The sequence below is a fragment of the Mangifera indica genome, chromosome 12 (genome assembly GCF_011075055.1).
Source record: "Mangifera indica cultivar Alphonso chromosome 12, CATAS_Mindica_2.1, whole genome shotgun sequence".
NCBI classification, from domain to species: Eukaryota; Viridiplantae; Streptophyta; class Magnoliopsida; order Sapindales; family Anacardiaceae; genus Mangifera; species Mangifera indica.
The window spans coordinates 12,128,942-12,153,185 of NC_058148.1; the positions used below are offsets into that span (position 1 = coordinate 12,128,942).

Below are 24,244 nucleotides of genomic sequence, written 5' to 3' on the forward strand. Positions count from 1 at the left end.
GGCCTGTTTAAAAATTAAATGGGGCATCCATACGGGTACTGATCCGCCCGGAAATTGAACCGGTCCAAATAAGAAATTACCCCTAGAGTTGGTGCAAAACCTTTTTCCTTCCAATTTTGAAAAACGACGCTGACAACCCCAATCAGAGGATTTGTCTGTCAAATGTATTGCTCCGTACGGTGCAAAATATTTATTTAAGAATAACATATTATATATATAAATAAATTATATAAATTTATTTATAAAATAATATTTAATTATATAATTTTGAAATGAGAGTGTTTCCTATCAAACCTCCAGGTGACACTAATAAATTTTTAAGTTATTCTCTTTTCCATTATTAAATTCATCCAACAAAAAAAAGAAATTTTGTTATTTATGTCAAATATAAAAAAAATTAATAAGAAAAATCTTTCATATTCAATCCCACAATGATGCCAACCAAGAAAGGATGTCGGACTTTATTTGGGTGCCTAGAGATCCGCGGAATCCAAACCCGAATATCCTAAAACTCCACAATGAGTAGAGTTGACGGTGACATTGTTTAATTCCTCCACTTGAAGGGACCCACCTACACTTGTCCTAATTTTTCATTTTGGATTATTTATTTATTTTATTACGATATTACCCTTCAAAGAATATCTCTAAATCAATTATTATTAATATCTCCAGTACATAACTAAGGCCCAATTTCACAGGTTGGAAAAAGAACACGCTTTATACATATCGTACATCGCGCATTGCAGTGTTGTACTTTTTGAAAAAGCAAAAACAGAAAGATTGTTTTCAACGAATGGCAATTTCGCCTGCAATTCAACCATAAATTCTCCAAGTTCTTCTTGTTCCGTTCTCGGACTCTGTTTCCACTTTCAGTTTTACAAAAAGGTTCCAACAGAAAAACTAAAACCCGATTTTCTACTTCGAATGGAGGGTGGGGGATCCGTGACATGCGGGTCGTGGATCAAGCGACCCGAGAACGTGAACCTGGTGGTGGTGGGCAAGTCTAGGCGGCTTCATTCCTCTCCAGCTTTGCTCGAAATCTTTTCTTTTGACCCCAAAACGACCTCCATGTCAACCGCTCCTTTGGTAAAAATATGTTTTTGAAATAGACCCTTATGATAAAACATAAAATAAAATTAAAAATATGTATATCGTTTTGATTTTTCGTTTGTGTTGTGAAGGTGACTTATGTGTTTGAAGAATATGAAGGTGATCCTTTGACTATTACTGTGAACCCAAGTGGTGATGATTTCGTTTGCTCCACCACAAACAGCGGCTGCAAGTAAGTTTTTTTTTTTTTTGGGGGGGGGGGGGGGGTGTTGTGGGGGTTAGCATTGACCTCAGTTGTTTAAAAATTGATTAATAATATTATTGTGGGTTTTATACTTAAATATGAAGTTTACAATCTTGTTTTTATTCTGTAATTGCAAAGAAAATGTCAATTTTTCATGATAAGAAGTGATTTATGTATTAAGCAAACTAAGATTGGTGTTTTAGGCATATAATTTGCGAGAATATGTGATAAGTGAGTATTTTCAAATTGTTTATCTGAGGTTTATCTTTTTTGTAGCTTAATAAGGTTAGTGAAATGAATTCATTTTATCTATTTTATTAAGGTTGTTGTTAGATGTGTCTTTAACTTATAGATAAGTGCGGACAAGGAAATGTTTTTTTTTGTTGTGGAGCAATCATTGTTGAGTTAATTTATTCTTTTTTAAGAGAGAAATGCTGACTCTAATGCTACCTGTGACGAGTTAATAATTGTAGAATGGTATGTTGGGAAAAGATTTACTTAAACATATGTTTTCTTGTCTATTGGTATTTTCTTTGAAATGCATTTTGTAAATTTGTGTATAAGTTGTAGGTTAGAGTTAAGAGAACGAACAGTGTGTGAGTGCTAAAATGGTCTATTAAGATGTAAGGAAGAGTGTTTTAAACTCTTGTTATATGGATAGGTCTATCTATCGGTTGGGATGGTTGTGAGTAGTGTCATTGAACTCTATTAAGTGTCAAATTACTTGGTGATTGTACTTTTGTACCTTTGTGATTTGTCTGCTAGTTGATTTTTCTCTCATACTTGTATGTTGACAGGGTTACACAAAGACTGAATTACATATTTACAAGTATTTTCTCTTTATATGTGATTCGTAATATTCTTCATATGTTATTAATCCCATAATTTTATTGACAGCTTTTCTATAATCATACCTAGTCATCAATACTGTTGATGACATTTTTTCACATATGTCATGAACTTTACTTGTTACACTATGTTGTTTTGTTTCTCTCTCCACCCCACTTCACTCTCTCTCTGCGGAATTATGGGCTAGTCAGGCTAGTGAAATTAGCAATCCTTGTATTTCTCCAAGATGGTGTAAATGCACACTAAAATTGTTCCTATAACATTCAGATTCTTTGAGATAAATGGCCGTGAAACGAATCTAAAGTTGTTGGCCAAAACAATGCCTCCGCTTGAAGATGTTGGTCCACAGAAATGCCTTGCCTTTAGTGTTGATGGATCTAGGCTTGCCACTGGTGGAGTGGTAAGTAATAATGTAGAATTTTTGTTATGTTATTATAATCTGCCAGTTAAGTGGTAAGCAAGAATATATCGTTTGATCTATTATTGCAATGATTCTTTCCATTAATGCAATTTTTAAACATTCACAAGTCAATTGTTACATTGTGAAGCATGTATATTCTGACATCCTTTATTCAACAATAGGATGGGCATCTCAAAATCTTGCATTGGCCAAGTCTGCGTGTTATTTTAGATAAACCAAGAGCACACAAATCGATCTTGGATATGGATTTTAGGTAGGATTGGTGCTTATTTGTTTGTGTATCATGTACATGACATAATTTCTAATGCTAATCTGTGCTACAAGCGTTGTAGACTAATAAAGCAGAGGGATTCTTTACTACGTTCCTTGATGGGAATGGTTTGAAGGAGTGTGGAATTTTGTGTATTAATATTTTGATAATGTAATAAAATAAGTGCATTTGAAGGAAAAATTGTTTGAAGTTTGACATTTTTCATCTATAGAAGCTGAAATTCTTGGCCTTGTTTGTCTCCTGTACTGCAGCTTAGACTCAGAGTATTTAGTTTCATCATCTACTGATGGTTCGGCTAGAATATGGAAGACAGAAGATGGTGTACCATGGACCTTTTTAACTCGTAACTCGGTAGGTTTATTTGGCCAAACAATGTGTTGACATATTGTTGTAGTTCGCTTTGCATTTTTGTCATATTTGGTATTGTTTCTTGGCAGGATGAGAAGATTGAATTGTGTAGATTCTCTAAGGATGGGACAAAACCATTTTTGTTTTGCACTGTTCAAACAGGTATATTCATCTCTTATTGAAGGAAACATTAGAAAGAGTCATTGATTGTATATTGATCTGTATTCATATCTATGCAACAGGTGATAAACATGTTGTTGCAGTTTATGACATAAGTACATGGAATAAAATTGGGCATAAGAGGCTGCTTAGGAAACCTGCATCCATAATGTCCATCAGCAGGGATGGGAAGTATCTTGCTTTGTAAGCACTCAAATATATTCATTTGAAATAGAAGTTGCAATCATCTAGATTTTATGTTCCTATTAACAAAATATGAATTTTATTTGCTGGTCTTAATTATGAAATGTTAATATCTGTGATTATTTATTATATTGAGGCACAAAATCATGTTGATGGAGCTGTTATTTGACATTGCCTTAGAATGTTGTTTGTGTTCCGTTTTCTTTTGTGAGAGTACTTTCAATTATATGTTTGGATTTTTCTTTATGGTAGGGCAAGCAAAGATAGTGACATTTGTGCTGTTAATATAAAGAAAATGGAAATCTGCCACTGGAGTAAGAGGCTACACCTGGGTACTCGAATTACATCGCTAGAGTTCTGTCCCAGTGAAAGGTAAGTCTCAAATGATTAGATCTACATAGATATGGTGGATCTAAAATGCTAACTTAAAGTTCAAACCTCCTTTTCTAACTACAAGTTTATTTAGACTTTTGCTATTAATCCTATATAAGCATGCATGTTTATAATTAGACTCACCAAAGAAGGTCTGAATTTAAGTCCGCACTTCAGAACTATATGGTTTTCTATATAATTGGGGATTGAAAACTCATAATTTTTAAATTTCAGAAACTTATATTTTTCACTCTTCGTCGTTAATTTATGATGGAATTATGCTCCCTCTGCATAAATGTTGCTTGAGTTATCCTTACATCTTAACAGGATCTCCACTCATCTGTCTGGATCACAGTTGAAGTTTTCTGTAATATTTTGTTACAGAGTAGTTAATAGAAAGCTATTGATTGTTTGGCTGTCAATAGAACTGATGTGTAAGGATCTTTTGAACTTTATCGAAAATTTTATTGCCAGCTTTGCTGAGCCCAAAATTTGAGCCTTTCCAAAATGTTAAAACTTCTATAGAATTAGAAAAAGCTCTTTTAAGGTGTAGTCAAACAATAAAGGAAACAGATCAGAAGTGTCTAATTTTAAAATACGTTTTTGGCCATTGGACTTTTATATGTATAACCACAACTATCCCATGATATCCATGTTCAGTTGTAGATTACTACCAATTTCTGTATTTATGGTTCCTCCATTTTGGTGCTTGATTATTAACTCTTTCCCCGGTGGGGTGCTTTTTCGCAGGGTGGTTTTAACTACTTCGAATGAATGGGGGGCTTTGGTTACTAAGCTAAATGTTCCAGCAGATTGGAAAGGTTTCTCCTTTTGTTCTCGCTCTCACTCTCACCTCTCAATACTTGGTGTCCATAACATTTTTCTTTTTGTTTTGTGCAGAGTGGCAGATTTACGTGCTGCTTCTAGGGCTCTTCCTGGCATCAGCTGTTGCATTTTACATATTCTTCCAGAATTCTGATTCATTCTGGAAGTTCCCCCTCCCGTCAAGCCAACCTGGAAAACCAAAGATCGGAGCCTTTTTGGGCGATCCACAGTCCTCCGACGATCAAAACATGTGGAATGAATTTGGACCATTGGATATGTGACCACTTGCTAGATTCAATCACCAGAACTCACAGTACAAATGAACTTTTTGAGTCCTTTACAAGACATTTTCGATTTTAGTCAATTATATATTGCAATATATTAGTATAATGTAACTTAACACAGGTAGTTTTTCATTGTTGATTTCATCTTTTTCCTTTCTTTACTCATTGAAATAGAATAAGTAGGTGAATTTGGCATCAATAAAGAGCTTGGCTTGGTTTGGATCTTGACTTCAATTGCTAAACATTTTGTGTTTTGGTATAGCTTTTTGAGGGAATATCACAAACTACCCTTTTAAGGTTTCCAAATTTATAATATCATAAATCATCCTTAAGGCTTTTAAATTTATAAGTTGGATAACAACTTTTACATTTTGTTAAATGGACACTCAAATTTAGAAAAATGTATCATTGATATCCTGTTGCTCTAAGATACCCTCAAAGTTCATAACTTTTATCACGAATATTTTTTTATCCCGATTTTGTTATGTAGTTACGTTTGTGAAACACTTATTTATAAGGTGAAGGAGCTTTTGGTTCAAGTGTCTAGTTTAGCTGTTGTGAGAGATCAAGATGAGAAACCTTGTCGTGCTGCCTGCATCCATTGTACTTCGAGTGATCATGTTTGAGTTGGATCATAACGATTCTGTCCTCTCTAAGTGGTTGGTCTCATCGTTTTGTGAGGTCAAGATGAAAAGATGGTTGCAAGGCTTTTTAGTTGTCAATCTTGCCCACTGTTGTCGTCTTTGCCGCTACCAATCCTGCCCACTGTTGTCGACCTTACCGCTTGATGTTGCACCTATCACCACTTGCATGAGTGCTCACGCGCAAAGCCATTGCCCAAAAACCTAGACTTGCAAAAAAATCCTATAACTAAATTAATTAAATAATTAAACAAAATTACGAAACCCCACAAAAGGAGGAGGGTAAAACAGATAGTAAGTTTAGGTCTTGATTATATATCTTAAATGCAAAAAATGTGAGTTAAAAATGTATAACTTAATTTAAAAAATTAAATTTAATTAATTAATTTCTCAATAAAAATCATGAGAGGAACTACTTTCAACTTTATTAACATTACGAAGATTATGAAAAATAACTTATTGTATAGGAAAAACATTATGTTTAAGCTGCATTTATTTCTTTTGTTTAAAACTATATTAGACTAAAATAAATTTGTTCTAGAGCTAAATTTTGACTATTCATGACATTAATATTACCTTCATGGCATATTTTTATTGCAAATTCTATTTCCAATTTGGGACAATATTAACAATGATAGTGGAGTATTTGCATTGAAAAGCAAACTCAATGCTCCCAGTTTACTAAATACATACATTATTACTATTTTAAGACGAATTTTTATGTAAAATTTCAGCAAAAATAATAATTTAATCCAACATAACAATATTGGCTTTATTTGGTAATTATGATTATATAAAGTAAATATTTAGTTTTAAATTTTGTATAAAAAATGCAATAAAATAAAATTATATATTTTTTTTCATATTAAAATTATATTTTAAAAATGCATAGCGGCTGAAAAATCGCGTTCACGACACGACTCACGAGTCAATCATCATCCAAAAATATCTTTGGTCACGTGACAAAAGGGAAAATTAAAATAAATTAAAAAATGGCATTTTGGAGAATCTCTCAAAAGCCGATCCTCTTTTGCCGGTTAGATCCAAGGCTTTATAAGGTGCCCCCACCCAAAAATATCACTTCAAAAAGTAACACATTTACATTTACGAGATTTACTCTTTGATATTTCTAAATCAAATGAACTGTCTACAGAATCTTCTGAGGTTTTCTATTTGATTTCATGAATGATTCTTTAATTTTTGTTCCTCATATCTTCATTTTCGTTAATTAGTTTTTGATTGAATTTCAGATCCTCAGCTTTACCTTTGCAAAGCTGCAAATTCAATAAACGAAAGTCTCCTTGCTCTTTTAATTCACTGGTACACTCTTTTTACTTCAGTCTATGCTTAAATTTACTGTTTTGTGTACGTGTATTTGTGTTTCATGGACTAGCTGGTTTGTTGCAGGGAATGATGAACTCTGTTGATCTATATCCAAGTTTAGCCGTTAAGGTAACTTACAGAAATACTAAGTTTCAATTTTTTTTTAAGAAAAGTATTATTAGCTTTGAATCGCTATTGCGGTTCTTTTTTAGGTTGTTTCGTCACTAAGATTAATGTATATATATTATATGTAAATTTCAGTCAGCTCCCCATTAGTAGCACTTCTTAGGGAAAGTGAGTAGGTCTCTTTTGACGCATTTCAATTTGTCTATATTACCGAACCGTAATGGAGTTTGTGGGAATATCCATTAGTTTGTTCTGTTTTGTTTATTCTTGTCATATTTTATTGTCAAACAGACTATAGTTTTTTTTTTTTTTCGGTGTGTGTATGTGTGAATTGTTAATTTATGATTATACAATGCAATTGAAAAATTCTAACTTTCATTTTCTAATAAAGCATGGTAAAGTGGAAACTTTGCTCCAGAGTGTTCATCATTTTGTATTAATATATGGTTGACTACAATTTTATAAAAAAGACCAAAACCTGCAGTGCTGTATAGCTGTTGTTTGCCAATAAAATAAGCCCTTTATTGTAGTGTTTAAGTCCCTGTGAAGTTTGGAAAACATTGATTTATACCAGTACCTTGAAGAGTATGCTAGGCAAGGTGGTTGCCCTGAATTATTAGTAGTGTATGATTTTATTGACCCTTGACTATGTATGAACAAATTCTTGTGGCGGATTGCTGACCATGTTCATTTACAGGCAATTTCTGGATCTACATCAAGTAAAGAGATGAACAACTCTGAATTGAAGGAGGAAAAATCTGATATCTATAGTAATAACATGACAGAAGCTATGGGTGCAGGTAAGTTTACACATACACTTTAACATTGACATTGAGTAAGTTGTGGAGACTTTACGGTAAACAGGGCATGTTCCATATAAATGGCATATTATTACTACAGATATTCAAAAAAAAAAAAAAAAAAAAGAAAGAAAGAAAGAAGTATTAAGTTTGTGCTTAATGAAGAAACTTTTTCTCATCTGATTCATCAGGTATTTATTTTATATACTGTTCTGGGGGCCTATTTCATATGCTATGGGGGATTGATTTTACGTGTGTGTTGTTATTACAATGGACATATTCTTCAAAATCTTTTTTATCTAACACATCTATATTTGTTTTGTTAGTGTCTGTTGGTGTTGCTGATGGTCTTTTTTAATGTATTTTGATGCAGTTTTGACCTATAGGCATGAACTAGGAATGAATTACAACTTCATTCGTCCAGACTTGATTGTGGGATCTTGCCTACAGGTGTCTATCATTTGTAATTTCTATATAGGGATTAATTATATTCTTTCTAGGATGGTAATCTGATATTCAATTTTCTTTGTCATAACTGTAGACTCCTGAAGATGTTGACAAGCTTCATCAAATTGGAGTGAAAACCATATTTTGCTTGCAACAAGATCCAGATTTGGAGTATCCTTAAATTTGTTTTAGATTATATCTAAATGTATGTTAACCCAAATTTAATCCTTTTTTATGGACTTTCATTTGTTAATATAAATTTTTAAGCATTAAATGCAACCTTTCGACATGATTACATGACCGAACAAATTGCTGTAATTCCTTCACAAGTGCTTCTAGATATTTTGGAGTTGACATCAATGCCATTCAGGAGCATGCCAAGACATATGATGACACGCAACACTTGCGTGCTGAAATAAGGTTAGTCATTAGAAAGTGTTTGCTTTATCATTATGCCTCTGTAATCCAGCAGTGTGGTTTCTATGTCATGACCCCAAGTTCACCTTTTTTTTTCCTTCTACATGTTTTTCAATCAGAATTTTTTTAAGAAAATTAATATATTAGTTTCTAAATGTAATTGTTTAACTCATTACTAAAGTTATACTAATCTATTCTATAGGTTGTAACCACCTCATGGTTGGTGAGGAATGAAGTGCTCCAATTATGCAGTTTTTAGTTTGTTCTCAAATCAGTTCATTGCAATTATTGTACTAACCAGTAAATCAGTATGAAAATTCATAAATAGGTGTATATACATGTATGTACAAACATATATGTACTTATTTGCACGTGCACTCACTGAAGTATAGCTACCTTTTTGCATAGTGCAGTCTTTTACTTGTTCTAAATCCTTATCTTTAGCGTAGCAGGGACTTTGATTCATTTGATTTGAGGATGCGGCTTCCAGCTGTGGTTGGTAAATTGTACAAAGCCATCAAGAGAAATGGAGGTGTTACATATGTGCATTGTACTGCTGGACTAGGAAGAGCTCCTGCCGTCATGGTATGGATCAGCTGAGACCTTAAAAATTATTACCAAGCATCATTTCCTCTGTACCTATAATTTCTCAATCATATTTATCATCCATGACTATGGATTGATCTTCACTTAGAAAATTCTTGTAGTTGGTGAACCCAAAATTTGAATTGTACGAGGGAAAAAGTTTTGTACTTACAAGTAATATTCCAAAAGGTTTGTGAAACATTGTAGATTGCCCTAGATTTTGTATTTGGTTGTATTTCACTGTTCAAATGTTTAGTTTCACAGATCATTGCAAGAAATCAAAATAAAAAATATTGAATTACATAGGAAATGCAAACTGCTCAACATCTTTGCCTTTGTCTTTGACTTTTTTTCCTGCTGCCTAGTAGTTGTCATTTCAATAATGAAAATCTGTCGTGCTTCATTGATGATATGAAAGATATTCTATTTTTTTTTTTTTTCCAAAGTTGGGGGCTTGCATCCATTGTGACTTTTGTTTAAACTCTAGCAGATCTGCTGATTATATTCTGCATCTTAACTTTTCATGCCTATTAAGAGCTTTTCTCTTTTTCAATGTGTTTGATTGTACATCCCTTAATGGGTGAGTTCAGCCATTCTAAGAAATGTCACCTATTAAGTAATTTTATTGGCCTACACATTTGCATCTTTGTTTGCTATGAAATGGACTAAAAACAGCATTGAAGACCTTTCGTCCTAGCAATCTCAATGGCAAGCAGTGAAGGAAGTACATTATAAATCTCATGCTTCAAATCAAATACATGGTCATTACTTCACTGTAGGTTATGCACTATGCTCGTCAATTTTCATGCTTATACACAAATGAGTTGTCGATGCATGGCTAATTATCCTTTGAGCTCTTGAAAGAGCATACAGAATTATGATGTAGAAAAAAATTATAGAAGGCTAAGATGAATGTGACCATTAGTGCTCGCTAAACATATATATTTTCCTCTTAAGTACTGGAAACTCATTAGAGGCTTCCCATGACATTCAAGTATGGATACATAGGAGCTTTGCAATCCTTATTTATATATGGTGATAGGATTTCATGATTTAGCTCTCACACATATGCATGCTGCTTTTTATTTCTACTAATATAGATATACTTTCTTGGTTGTAAACTACAGTTGGCATACATGTTCTGGATTCAAGGCTATAGACTGAGTGAAGCTCACAGACTTCTGCTGGTAACTCTACATTTCATTTGCTTTTTTAATATATCATAGAATTTAGTGTGTACTCTTAACTATCCTTTTTTTGTTTGGATAGTTGCAAAGTTTAAAAGTACTGACAAGTGGTTTCTGAAACTTGAACGAGTAGTCTGTATTTTAGGTTTCATGATTCTGATATTTTGAGATGATGTAATGTAGGGAAAAATACCTGTTATACTAGTCGGTCTAGGAGTTAAAAGAGTCAGATTAGAGGACATAATACCTGTTATAAATCATAAACTTGTTCTAGATTTACATAAAAAGTTATAAAAAACCACTGGGATAAAAGTAATCTACTCCTAACAGTATGAGATCCTGAACCAAGACAAATGAATGACATCCCAAGTTTCCTTAAAAATAAATAACAGTTCAAATAAGCATGATCTTCATCGTTATACCTTTCTTTCAAATTACTGATAGTGAGATATCCATAAGTGAGTTCAATTCCTGTATGTTACTTAATCTATTTTTGCAAGATTTGGATAAATGGTGAAAATAATCCAACAATTATTAGTACCTTGCTTATTCATTTACTTCTGTCCTCATTTCTATACGTCCCTATTATCACAATGACTAATAACTCAACTATTGAATCTACATTGTTTTTTTGAGCATGAACTGATTTATTATTGATGAAAGCACACTACATAATACTTGTGTAGACAGGATACTTATTTCTTCATGGAAATCAATTACTTTGCTTTTCCTCATCAAGAATAATTGGGCATAAGTTATTTTATAAAGTATGATGTCAATTTTGATGTTAACACGACAGAAGTAATCATTTTTGACAAATTTCTTATTTTTGTTGTTGGGATGAAAGAAAAAAAAATAAAGAACCACAGTTCTGTTTTTATAAACACAGCATCTTCTCACCTTCTCAGAAGTAGCTTGGTTTTTTTTGTCTCTTGCAGAGTGAGCGCTCATGCTTCCCAAAACTGGATGCTATAAAATATGCAACTGCTGATATTGTGAGTCACATTTAGTTTTTAATGTCACAAGTGTCAATACATGCTCAAGAAGCATTGAAGTGTGTAGACATTTTTCTGAATCTAATCTGCATTATCCTTTTGTTAAAAGCTTACAGGCTTCAGAAAGAAGCCTATCACCTTTTCATGGAAAAATAAAAATTGCAGTTCTGTGGAAATATCTGGACTGGATATAGGATGGGGCCAGGTATTGATTTTCTATCTATTATTATCCTCTTAAATAAGAGAATCATTTTGCATGCTTTAGGAGAGGAAAATATGAAGAGTGACACTAGGTTGCGGAAGAATGCATCTTTTTAACTGAAATCTTGATTTTTATGCAGAACAAGAAGCAAGATAAATTTTTAAGAGAACCATTCATTATATTTTCACATGTACATCATATACGGTGTTATAACCTTTTCTATTATGATATTTTGTGACTCTTCTCAGAGATTGCCTCTCACGTACGATGAAAAACAAGGTCTTTGGATTATGAATAAGGAACTTCCGGTAAGTGCATCTCCCTCTCTCTCTCTCTCTCTCTTTGTTAATTATACATTTGATAGAAACTGGTGAGAAGACCGAATTATATGCCAGAGTTGTTCTAATTTTAAGGATCATTATGATCTTGATATTTGTTAGAAATCTTGGATTCTTTGAACTTGGAACATGGATCAACATGTTTATTAATTATGGGTTTTTAACATGTTTTGGATTTCAATTATTAAAATGATTTAAATCAATCTAACTTGGATACCTATTATATAATATACCCTTTCAAATTTTTTTCCCTTTCCAATGTGAGATTTATATATTCCATCAACATTGACTAACAATAACTCTTGGTTTTACAGGAAGGACACTATGAGTACAAGTATATTGTTGACGGCAAGTGGCTATGCAACAATGATGAACAACGTACCTCTCCCAACAAAGATGGCCATGTCAACAACTATGTTGATGTAAGTTTCCTGTATCTGGCTCAAGCGACCAGCAGAAAAATCATATAATTATTAATACCAAGACTAGAACATAGTTTGAGCTGTGATTTTATCGATGAAACTACTTGATCATTGTAGGATTTGGTGAAGTACACCAAAAAAAAAAAGGGATTTCTTATTACCGTGGGAAAAAAAGTAGCATTAATTCTATAATCTATAATTTAGAATAGTTTTGGTTACTGGTAACGATAAATAGTTTTTCCCATTGTTTATACGATGTACACAGGTCATTGATGATGATGCAACAAGTGTCAAGTTAGCCCTACAGAAGAGGTTGAGTGATGACGATTTTGATCTCACGGAGGACGAACGGCACAAAGTAAGGCAATTTCTTGAATCTCTTCCTAACGATGAGTAAATTACAAAGGCAATACAAGTTTTTATCTTCTTGTAAAGTTATAAACGAAACGATATGTTCTAAATAAAAGAATGTATTATCACGAAATGATGTAGTACCTAAAACAAATATCAATAAATGACATTAAAAGCTCCATCGATGAATTGGAGTTGAATGAAATGTTGTGAAATGGCTATGAAAATGGTTACTTGAAAGGATTACAGTGACAATTTTAGTACTTTTGGGTGAATTCGGCTGGTCAGCAGATATGAAATGGACCAAAAATATGTACTTGGTATTGGACCAAAGGTGCGAGCCGATTAGGGTCCATCCGTGAGCACCCGGTCATTTTCTAAACAAGAATGATTAGGCTGTGTTAAGTGGTGGATGGAATCTTACCATAATAATCAAATATCTTATAATATATGGTATATATTAAAAAAAATGTGTATAATATGATATATTTTATTAATATGAATTGATGTATTTAAAAAAAAATGATGATATAATAAAGATGTATATATAAATTTTTAATCATTTAAAAATGTAATATTTTTTAAAATGATAATTTGTTAATTATTTTTATTTTTTAAAAATTATATATGATATTTAATATATAATATAAAAAATTATACTTTTTATATATAATACATGATTCGAGTAGCATAAATATTAATACAATTTTAGATATAATTTAGTTTTTTTAATTCATCAATCAATATGTATTTAACAATATTAAAACAAGCACTTACGGCCACATAAAAAAGAGATTTTAAATATAAACTTAAACATATCAAACACGGTAGTTATTTAGATATCTATCATCAAATTGAATGTGAAATATGACGTGATTGTGACAATAGTGGATAAGTCAATCTTAAAATTGAAGCCAATCAAAAGGTTTCACAGGCCATCTTTCTTTTTGAGTAATTCAAAGAGGCCAAATAACTGGTTCCACCCAACGTTTGACCCAAAGCTAATTTTGCACTGGTTAATTAATAAAAATTTAATTATATTTATTAAAATATTTAAAAAAATTAAAAATTTATTATATTTAATTATTAAGTTTAAAAATTTAATAAATTTTTCTCTTTCAAAATTTAAAAAATTAATAGTTTTCTTTAAAATTTTTTCAACCTTTATTGTCGACAGTGTTTTCTCTCTCTCTCAGTTTTTCTTTAAATCCACTATATTTTTTACTATTATTAACCAAAAAAACTGGTTGATGAAGACTGTTTTTTGTCTTCATCTCAATAAAGACGAAGATGAAAAACCTCTTTCATCTCTGACTTTCATCAAATGAGATTGGCCAAGAACAAAACGAGATTGACAGAGAAGTTGAGAGAAAACGAAAATGTTGTTATCGTTGTCGTTTCCAATCGTTAATAGCATGCGGGGAAAATTTTAGAGGAGAAATATAAGTTTTTCAAATTTTAAGTATAAAAAATTTATTAGTTTTTAAACATAGGAAACAAATGTGATAAATTTTTAATTTTTTAAATATTTTAATAAATAATAATTTTATTTTTTATAAAAATAATAAAATTTAATAAATAAATAAATATTTTATTTTTTAATAATTAGTTGATGAAAAATTTAGTTTGCAATAATCCTATGAGTGGAATGGGTATGCTCAAAATTATTTAACTTAAATAAATGAAAGAAGAAAATATCTAGAGGACAAAATTGATGTAAACAAATAAAGAAATAAAATGACCAAAAAAGTCCTCCCAAATTGGCGCCAGCAAGTTCCGTCTGCGTAAGATTTCACTTGTAATACTATAAAACACTCCCAACAAGACTGAGTAAACAAAACAAAGCGAACACAATCTCCCATATTTTGTTTAATTAGCCAAACAAATCTACCTTCGATCATTTTTTTTTTCTAAGCAAATCCAATTATTATAATTTTGCTCCGATCGCCATGGGCCGAGCATCCATCCCTCCAGATTCCGACGATGGAAATGCTGCAACTAACAACACCGTTACAGGCCTTCTCAGCTTTCACTCGATCCGCGATCGTTTGCGCTTCAAGCGTAACCCTAACCACTGTCAGAGTAAGAGCCAGGTCAAGACAGCTTTCCACCACTACGCGCCCCGCAATCGGCAATCCAACGGCACCGCCGCTGTTAATAATCGCTCGAATCGCAAGGGTCTGTTTTCGTTATTTCCGTTTAGAGGTACTTACTTGCTCTATTTCATGATGTTTCTTGCCGTTTTCGGGTTTGCGATGGCGTCGATGGTTCTTCAGAGCTCGATCGCGTCTGTGTTTGGGAGTGAGGTGAGACGGCCGGTCAGAGAAGCTGTGAAGTTTGGTACTCGTTTGAGATTCGTGCCGCGTCCTGGTTTACATGGTGTTGGGCTTGATAGGTTGCGCGCCCAGCGGAGAAATGGAGTCCGTCCACCGCGAATTGGTCTTGTGAGTGTGCTTTGAGATTTCGTTTTGTCTGTATTTTGTTTTTTCAAAATTTATTTATTTATTAAAAAAGAAATGATGCCACTTGATATGATTGCTGGAAAGTGGATACTAGTAGCAATGAATGTTTTAAGATTTGTTAATGAGATGACGTGTAACTTTGAAGGTTAGGTTTTATGATATAAATTGACGAAGTATGGAGTTGCAATAATTTATCATGGTAGTAATAAGTAAAAGTTGATTGATAATTCACCAATCATGGATTGTTGATTGGTAATGTAATGTTTTTGGGTCATCACCATTGTTGAGGAATTATAATCCTATTCTAGCTGAAAACTATCGTAAATTTATGAATTTTGAGTGCAAATGTATTAAACGAGGAACAGTTTGTTTCCTGTTATATGGGAAAAATCACCTCTATGCATCATGTTGTTATACAACCCGTCAACTTGTATGGAAAAACACTTCTATGAATCATGTTTTAATCTAACCTATCAATTTGAAAGCAAGTGTTGCACTTGTGCTAATGTGGTATACTCTCATTGATTGGTTTCATTAGAAGGATGTATGTACTTGCTTACTATTTTGTGTCCTTTGGGTGTTGAGAGATAGCCTCATGAGGGGTCAAACACTTAAAACTCAAATAAGAAAGAGTGGATGAATATAAAAGTACTTCCAAATGATGAAAGATGATAAAGAATTGTGGAAAATCCTAGTGATGGGATGAGATGGTGTTTGTACATTAAAGAGATCCTATAGATGATCAGCTCATTTTTCTGTTCAAAATGATTGTTCATTCATGCGTCGATTGATGGTTGTTATATGTGTTAAATGTGGCTCATTGTTTGGCTTTATGATGGGATAAGTAATGTATTAGTCAATGATGGGATGAAATGATGGCTTTATGACACTATAAAAGTACTTCCAAATGATGAAAGATGATCAAGAATTGTGGAAAATCCTAGTGATGGGATGAGATGGTGTTTTTACATTAAAGAGATCCTATAGATGATCAGCTCATTTTTCTGTTCTAAAATGATTTTTCATTCATGCATTGATTGGTGGTTGTTATATGTTTAAATGTGGCTCATTGTTTGGCTTTATGATGGGATAAGCAATGTATTAGTCAATGATGGGATGAAATGATGGCGAAATGATTCTATAAAAGTACTGCCAAATGATGAAAGATGATCAAGAATTGTGGAAAATCCTAGTGATGGGATGAGATGGGGTTTGTACATTGATGAGTTCCTATAGATGATCAGATTATTTTTCAGTTCTAATATGATTACTCATTTATGCATCGATATTTGATTGGTGTTTGTTATATTTGTAAAATGTGGCTCATTGTTTGGCTTTATGATGGGATAAGTAGTGTATAAGTCAATGCTATTGTAATTTTGCTACTTGCTTGGTGATTTTTTTTTTCTCTCACTTAGTTTGAGGGCGTGCATGCTTTCTTATCATATGTTGAACACCTTAATCACAAGAATTTTAGAGAAACTATACAGCAACTTAAGAAGACATTAGAAACTTGATGCATTAAGGCAACCAATTCATGCTGAAAACAAATATACTGTTAGAAAATAGTTTTAGATATTGGATGTATTGTATAAAAAACTGATACCTTATAAAAATAATGCTTTTGAGAAGAGAGTGCAGTTTTGAATGAGAAAGGTTAACTGTTTGTTCTTACTTTTCCACTTTAAACTTGATAAAATAAATAGTATTAAAACCGGAAGAAAGAGAAAGAATTTGACAATGGATTTTGACTTGATGAATTATTGTAATATAAATATGTATGAGGTGGGGCTGTAAGTTTTTGAGAATGTCTACTTTTAGCGATGTTTGAATAGTCTTATATTGCTTTGTTAACTAAAAACACGCAAGGTGCTGAGTATGAAGAATTTGTGTTTGACTAACTTAATAGTATTGACAACATTATTGTCAAGATCCTCACGTCTAGGTTTCACCTGTGCAGTCATTGTTTGAGGATTCTTACTGCAAATTAATGATTTGTCTCATTCTCTCCCATGCTAATCAATTAAATATTCATGAAAAAATATAAACTAATTGTCCATTGACATGGAGCACATGATCTTCAAATCCCTTGTAGCAGGAATTGTGACTCTTTCTATTTTAAACCTCTGAATTTCAGTCATCTTTTTTTCTTTTTCCAGCAGTTGTTTGATGCTAAGTTATCATATTGTAGTTTTGTGCATCCAAGTTTTTTTAACAGTTAAATAAATTGTGCCTGCCTTGATGGATGACAGATCTTAGGAAACATGACAAAAGATCCACAGTCACTGATGTTGATTACTGTGGTGAAGAATCTACAGAGACTTGGGTATGTGTTTAAGGTAAACTGCCCTTTCATTTTCGTAATTTAATTTTTTGACATTTTTCTACATTATTTATTATCTTTTCGTATTTGTAATAGCAAATACTGCTATATCTCATGTATGTATGTAGCACATGACCGATGAAGCTGATCAAAAGTTTCAAAAAAAAAATTCTTTACTTCTGTAAAAATAAGTATTGCATAGTTGTGGATGGCATAATAGTTCTTTTATGTTATGAGCAGTGTTTTAGACTGCTTAAATCAGAGGTGCTTATGCACACTCACTGCATGTATGACAGATCTATGCTGTGGAGAATGGAACATCACACTCAATGTGGGAGCAGATAGGTGGTCAAATTTCTATCTTAGATCCAGAGCAGTCTGGCCATATTGATTGGTCTATGTATGTTCCTAAAAGTCATACTATTTGTTTACATTTTCCATTTTTTGTTTCTTGTTTGTTCTTTCTATATCTCAAAAGTGATCATATCTTAGTCAAGAGCTTTTCGGTAAATTCCTCTCTTTTAATATGACATGGATGATTAACATCCTGTGCATTCTTCAAACAGTTTTGAAGGTATTATTGCTGATTCTCTTGAAGCAAAAGAAGCCATATCCAGGTGGGTGGTATGATGATTCTATATTCAGTTCACTGATACTTATAATTTATTTAAGAGTTTTCATATTGCATGGCACTCCCTGGTGGATTATGAGCATGATGCTTGGCCACAGATCAAATCATATCTTATCCTTTTGAGAAAGTTTTGATAATTTCTGTTTTTGGATCCTCCTATGTATTAACTATGCACATAATGTTAAATTTGCTGAAGGTTGGAAATTGTAAATCTTACATGGCATTTGTTTTGGGTATTTTCAGGATAGAGCATCTGGCATTCTTATATTTTGCTTTTTCAAATAAATCTTCATTATTATGTACTGCAAAGAATATGCTAATTCATTGGAAGATGAGCAACGATGATCGAACGATTTTTTTTTCATTTATTTTATTTTAAAGCGGTTTTCATTTACTATATTTTGAAGAGGTGGTTCTGTAATGTTTATTTATGGAACAAAGCTAATATAGTCTGGCTTGTGTAGCATTTAGATGTGATTTCTTAGAGATGCATCTCGTTCCAACTTTTCTGGACATGTTTGCATTGTGTGAGATGCTATGATTAGTGAGTTTTATATCTATGCAGCCTTATGCAGGAGCCTTTTCATTCAATACCACTCATATGGGTAATCCAGGAAGATGCACTGGCAAACCGTCTACCAGTGTACGTGGAAAAAGGCTCAAAGCATCTTCTTTCGGATTGGAAAAGTACTTTTAGCAGGGCTAGTGTTGTTGTGTTTCCAGATTTTAGTCTGCTGGTAAATAACCTTCAATTATGTCACTACTCGATTTCAAGTTAGCATGCTAGACATTCTTATTCTGTTTCTCAACCTTCCCATATCAGATGTTATATAGTGTGCTTGACACTGGAAACTTCTTTGTGATTAACGGATCACCAGTCGACGTGTGGGCTGCAGAGATCTACAGTAAAAACCATGCAAAATATCAATTAAGGAAGGAAAATGGATTTCTTCAAGATGATATATTAGTTGCAGTTGTTGGAAGTTCCTTCTTCTATGATGAGCTATCCTGGGACTATGCTGTGGCAATGCATGATATAGGACCTCTGCTAATGAAATATGCAAGGAGAAACAATGTGGGAGGATCATTTAAATTTGTTTTCTTATGCGGCAATTCCACTGATGGCTATAACAATGTTCTACAGGTAATCATATTGTTAATTGATTAATTATTGCATATGTTTTTACTGTGTGAATGCCACCAAAGTATCTTCTTGCATTTGTCCTATAATTTGTTGTGGGTATAATCTTTCGAAAACTTAACTAAAATATGCCTGATCATTCTGTTGATCAGTCTAGTTGTCATTTGATGGAGTATAAACAGAATAGCGGTATCTCAAGTATTGAAGGTGGATCTACGCAGGCGTTGCAAATGGTTTACTATTTTCTTCATTAATTATATATGTATTGAAAGCTGTTAATTTTATCTAGTGGTTCAGATGTTTGATTTCAGTTATGCTTCTTTGAAAATATTTGCTATTTTATTCATTCTGTAATTGTGCAACCACAATCATCAATGGCATATGCTACTTGATGAGTGAATGCGTTGAATTGTGAACTATTATCTTATTAACAATAGCTTCATATTGTAAAATCTATGGACAAGTCTTAAAGAAATGGGAAAAATGAACTGAAGCAGTCGTTTTGAAAAATATCTTTGCTTTATTTTCAATGGGCATGTCAACAATGCTGTTTTGAATACATATATAGTTAATCTGGAAGATTGATGATTTCTTTTATTTCTTGTATAGGAAGTTGCCTCACGTCTAGGACTATTGAAAGGTTCTATGAGGCATTATGGGCTGAATAATGATGTCAACAGTGTGCTGCTGATGGCTGACATTGTTCTCTATGGTTCTTCCCAAGTTGAACAGGGTTTTCCTTCATTGATTATTCGTGCCATGACTTTTGGAATCCCTGTCATTATACCTGATTTTCCTATCATTAAAAAACATGTAAGTCCAAGTTTTTTCTCATCTCATCTGCTGATTACTAAAGTTTTGGGGTCCTTTGTTTCTTATATCTGGGAATTGGCTACAAAATTACAGGTTATTGATGGTGTCAATGTGATGTTTTATCAGAAACATAATCCTGAGGATTTGATGAGGGCTTTCTCACTTTTCATATCAAATGGGAGGCTTTCTAAGTTTTCTAGAACTGTTGCTTTATCTGGAAGACTACTTGCTAAGAATATGCTGGCGTCAGATTGCGTAACTGGTTATGCACGGCTTCTGGAGAATGTACTCAATTTTCCTTCAGATGCCTTGTTGCCAGGTCCTATCTCACAACTTCAGCAGGCTTCATGGGAGTGGAACTTGTTTAGGGAAGAAATGGAGCGTGGAATAGGTGACATACCAAATGTGCAGCAGGGGGATTATTCATATAGAAATTCCAGTGTTTATGTCCTTGAGAAAGAATTTGCCAATCTTGTTGATTCAATGAACTTGTCAGAAAATGAAAATCAAAGTTGGGCACAAGATTCCTTGACTGAAGGAGATTGGGATGTTTTAAGGGATTTAGAAAATTTTGAAGAATATGAGAGTCTAGAGAGGCAGGAGGTATGATGTCTTGCAATTATACAACTTTATTGGATCTTCCCATTCCCAACCCCTTGCATTATCTTTTCTTTGTTTTTATGTCATCTTTTGGTTTCAGACATCTGACATGGATTTTTTTTTCCTAATGTGTAGCTTGAAGAAAGAATAGACAGTGACATTGGAGTGTGGGATGATATATATCGTAAAGCTCGAAAATCTGAAAAGCTTAAGTTTGAAGCTAATGAAAGGGATGAGGGAGAGCTAGAAAGGACAGGGCAGCCAGTATGCATTTATGAAATATATGGTGGTGCTGGGGCCTGGCCATTTTTGCACCACGGTTCCTTGTATCGTGGTTTAAGTCTTGTGAGTCTATTTGTCCCTTTTCTTCAGCTGATGTTATTTTTTTAATAATTAATATGTTATATTATTTTAATTTGATTATATATTTTTTTTAATTTTTTAATTTTTTTGTTATCTTATGTCATTTGGTCTTGAGCTATTACTATTTTATTTCAGCCATATAAAAATTTTTTGATTTGCTATTAGAGGGTTTAAACCTTTTGGCATCATTTTTTGTTTGATCTGCTCTACCTGCTATATATAGGAAAAGAGGAAAATAAAGAAAGAAAATATAGAAATGCACACTGTCTATCATGTTAGTAACTTTTTTATGGTATGGTATGTAATTTAGTCTTTACTGATGCCTTTCTCATGTGTTTGCTTTAGCATATATGAATCTTTTATTCCCTCCTTAAGGGCCATTCCTTTCTTCTTTTTATTTTTTTAACTTATACTAGTAGGCTTTATCTAAAAATGGTATATTTGTAGTGTAATTACGTTTTTTTTCCTCTTAATCATCCCCTTTTTTTCTGTCAGTCTACAGCAGCTCGAAGGTTAAAATCAGATGATGTGGATGCAGTTGGCCGGCTTCCTCTTTTGAATTGTACTTACTACCAGGACATTCTCTGTGAGATTGGAGGAATGTTTTCTATTGCAAATAGAGTGGATAGCATCCACAAGAGACCTTGGATTGGGTTTCAGTCATGGCGTGCAGCTGGTAGAAAGGTATTTCTACCACAGTTGTGTTGTCCCTATATTTCAGTTTTTGATTTTTCAATGCAGCTGTATTAATAAACTGCATTTCCATCTTTACTTTTAAGTTTGAGTTCATCCTTCTAGAAACAAAGAAGAAAGAGACGTTTGGAATTTCAGTAATGTCTATTTAGAAAAGGAGTAGTTTGCATTGGGAAAAAATGGAAATGCAATTCTACCTCAAGTTTCCGCATTTTTTTCCTTCTACTAACACCATCCCTTTTTTTCCTTTGAAAAAAAAGGTTTCATTGTCCGTGAGAGCTGAAAAAGTTCTGGAAGAAACATTACTGGAAACGAAAAGCGATGTTATGTATTTTTGGGCACACCTGGACATGGATGGTGGATTTGCAGGAAGTTATAATGAGCTCACTTTTTGGTCATTGTGTGACATCCTAAATGGAGGATATTGCAGGTACAGTAGATAAATATATGCTGGGAAAATATTATCATGCATGCATAGCTCATGTTGTCAATACCTTTTAGAAGAAATTGATTGTTGGCTTCTAGTTATAGACATGAACCCAAAAGTTTTGACACTTGATTATAAATTTTGTTGGAGCGTCAACAATTTTTGTTTTTAAATGCATGCAGAGCTGCTTTTGAAGATGCCTTCCGAAAGATGTATGACTTACCATCACACATTGAAGCTCTCCCTCCGATGCCAGTGGATGGTGGTCTCTGGTCTGCCCTTCATAGCTGGGTGATGCCAACTCCTTCCTTTTTAGAGTTCATGATGTTTTCAAGGTAATTCACATGGTATACGAATTTCATTTTCCCTGGATGTTTTATTGAAGGCACTATTGCTTATCATCAATTAAACTGTAAGATTTTGTTACACAATTGCAGGATGTTTGTTGATTCTCTTGACGCCCTGCATACCAATTCTGGTGAACCGAATATGTGTTTGTTGAGTTCCTCTAACCTTGAGGTAAAGTTATATGGGATTTAGAAAATTTGTTTTTCCAGTTCTGATAGGCAAAGACCTCTCATTTGCTTTTTTTCTCGTTCATCAGAAAAAACACTGTTATTGTCGGGTAATGGAACTTCTTGTCAATGTATGGGCTTATCACAGTGGACGAAAGATGGTGTACTTGGAACCACTCTCTGGTTCTCTAGCAGAGCAGCATCCTGTCAATCAACGCAGTAGATACAGATGGGGAAAATATTTTAATTTTACATTTTTGAAGACTATGGATGAAGATCTTGCAGAGGCTGCAGATGATGGTGACCATCCAAGGGAGAAGTGGTTGTGGCCACTAACGGGGGAAGTGCATTGGCAAGGGATTTATGAAAGAGAGAGAGAAGAAAGATACCGGCTAAAGATGGACAAGAAGAGGAAAACAAAGGAGAAATTATTCGAAAGGTTGAGACACGGATACAGACAGGCGTCGCTTGGAAGAAAGAAATCTGTATAATAAGATAAAATCTTCTTTGGTGCCTATAGCCGAAAACTGAGTCGTTTATGTCTTTGATCATAACACAGGTGAACCAAAATTCATTATTCATCTGGGAAGCAGGAAAGGCGTTCAGCTGGAGAAGCTTTCCTTCTAGCATCCAGATTCAACAGATTATATCGTTCTTTACACGAAATTAATTTACTTCTGTTGACTGCAGGGAAACACACATTTTGAGGCTTATTATAGAACTACCAGGATCGTCAAACACTAATTGAGATTCTTTCTCCACATTCAAGTTACTCATCTAGCAAAGTATACAATGTATTTTTTGACCATTGTATATTCTTTTTGTATTATTATAGGCAATTTTGATAAGAGCAACGGCATGATTCAAGCTGGACCCTTCCTGCTCTGGTTTTTCATTTCGCATTTTCCAGATTCTGATCCCTGCTTTGTTACCCAAGTTGGATTCTTACTCCAATGAATTTATTTACAAATGGTCTAATATTCCGGTTATAGTTATGTGAGCCATACACGGTAGAGTGCAAAACAAGAAGGCTGTGTTCTTGCTGGGGAAGCAACAAAATCTATACATTATAGTATTAATAGATAAATGAATATATTTTTCTTTTTCCGGAATCATGTAATTAATCTTCTTTAGTGATGACGTTAACCTAGTCACTAATCCTTGTATCAGCGCAGCCCATCCAAAAAGTCACAGGAGCAATGAGATGTCAATTTGAAAGTAAACCCGGATCTTTGGCTCGGTTTTTTTTTTCCCGGTAAAGAGGGGAATTTTTAATAAAGACAAAAATGAAGATAGATTAAATTTTCATAATTAAAGATAGAGATAAATATATTCTCAATTCATTTATTTTTTCTTTTCTCTATATATTAAATTATCTTTTAAAAATTTTAAATTATTATAAATATGTTTTAACT

General features: G+C 33.2%; 3 protein-coding genes across 6 annotated transcripts; all 3 read left to right on the forward strand.

Moving 5' to 3' along the window:
• Positions 1–451: 451 nt before the first annotated feature.
• On the forward strand, positions 452–5,255 carry LOC123192069 (SEC12-like protein 1). Its single transcript, XM_044604535.1, has 11 exons — positions 452–469; positions 673–1,086; positions 1,182–1,282; positions 2,411–2,543; positions 2,726–2,817; positions 3,087–3,186; positions 3,273–3,345; positions 3,426–3,546; positions 3,799–3,918; positions 4,669–4,739; positions 4,819–5,255. The coding sequence occupies exons 1-11, from the start codon at positions 452–454 to the stop codon at positions 5,022–5,024; spliced, it is 1,449 nt and encodes a 482-aa protein (XP_044460470.1). The 3' UTR covers positions 5,025–5,255.
• Positions 5,256–6,699: 1,444 nt separating this feature from the next.
• On the forward strand, positions 6,700–13,066 carry LOC123193706 (phosphoglucan phosphatase DSP4, amyloplastic). 2 transcript variants are annotated; one of them, XM_044606788.1, is made up of 14 exons: positions 6,700–6,832; positions 6,919–6,988; positions 7,076–7,120; positions 7,815–7,917; positions 8,291–8,367; positions 8,459–8,535; positions 8,704–8,784; positions 9,234–9,366; positions 10,494–10,553; positions 11,468–11,548; positions 11,658–11,753; positions 11,999–12,058; positions 12,403–12,510; positions 12,776–13,066. In XM_044606788.1, exons 1-14 carry the CDS (start codon positions 6,807–6,809, stop codon positions 12,905–12,907), a joined length of 1,149 nt encoding a protein of 382 aa, XP_044462723.1. In that variant the 5' UTR covers positions 6,700–6,806; the 3' UTR covers positions 12,908–13,066. The 2 variants fall into 2 exon arrangements, with proteins under 2 accessions (XP_044462723.1, XP_044462724.1); XM_044606789.1 differs by having other exon boundaries at positions 11,492–11,548.
• A 1,551-nt stretch (positions 13,067–14,617) lies between these two features.
• LOC123192677 lies at positions 14,618–23,724 on the forward strand. Of its 3 annotated transcripts, none has more exons than XM_044605314.1 (14): positions 14,618–15,305; positions 17,576–17,662; positions 17,943–18,046; positions 18,213–18,263; positions 18,843–19,014; positions 19,101–19,421; positions 20,028–20,231; positions 20,325–20,834; positions 20,967–21,176; positions 21,690–21,878; positions 22,148–22,317; positions 22,497–22,649; positions 22,752–22,833; positions 22,978–23,251. In XM_044605314.1, exons 1-14 carry the CDS (start codon positions 14,811–14,813, stop codon positions 23,050–23,052), a joined length of 2,823 nt encoding a protein of 940 aa, XP_044461249.1. In that variant the 5' UTR covers positions 14,618–14,810; the 3' UTR covers positions 23,053–23,251. The 3 variants fall into 3 exon arrangements, with proteins under 3 accessions (XP_044461249.1, XP_044461248.1, XP_044461247.1); XM_044605313.1 differs by having other exon boundaries at positions 14,619–15,305; positions 20,358–20,834; positions 22,919–23,724; XM_044605312.1 differs by having other exon boundaries at positions 14,620–15,305; positions 22,919–23,724.
• Positions 23,725–24,244: the final 520 nt, after the last annotated feature.

What these genes read in the sequence shown, in the direction of transcription:
- LOC123192069 (XM_044604535.1), top strand. An exon ending in CCTTTTTAACTCGTAACTCG is followed by an intron (nt 3,187 to 3,272) that starts GTAGGTTTATTT and finishes GTTTCTTGGCAG; the next exon opens with GATGAGAAGATTGAATTGTG. An exon ending in TGTTCCAGCAGATTGGAAAG is followed by an intron (nt 4,740 to 4,818) that starts GTTTCTCCTTTT and finishes TGTTTTGTGCAG; the next exon opens with AGTGGCAGATTTACGTGCTG.
- LOC123193706 (XM_044606788.1), top strand. Translation starts at nt 6,807, where the DNA reads ATGAACTGTCTACAGAATCTTCTGAG. An exon ending in CTTGCTCTTTTAATTCACTG is followed by an intron (nt 6,989 to 7,075) that starts GTACACTCTTTT and finishes GGTTTGTTGCAG; the next exon opens with GGAATGATGAACTCTGTTGA. An exon ending in AATATGCAACTGCTGATATT is followed by an intron (nt 11,549 to 11,657) that starts GTGAGTCACATT and finishes TTTTGTTAAAAG; the next exon opens with CTTACAGGCTTCAGAAAGAA.
- LOC123192677 (XM_044605312.1), top strand. Translation starts at nt 14,811, where the DNA reads ATGGGCCGAGCATCCATCCCTCCAGATTCCGACGATGGAAATGCTGCA. An exon ending in TTCCAGATTTTAGTCTGCTG is followed by an intron (nt 19,015 to 19,100) that starts GTAAATAACCTT and finishes TTCCCATATCAG; the next exon opens with ATGTTATATAGTGTGCTTGA. An exon ending in GAGTTCATGATGTTTTCAAG is followed by an intron (nt 22,650 to 22,751) that starts GTAATTCACATG and finishes ACACAATTGCAG; the next exon opens with GATGTTTGTTGATTCTCTTG.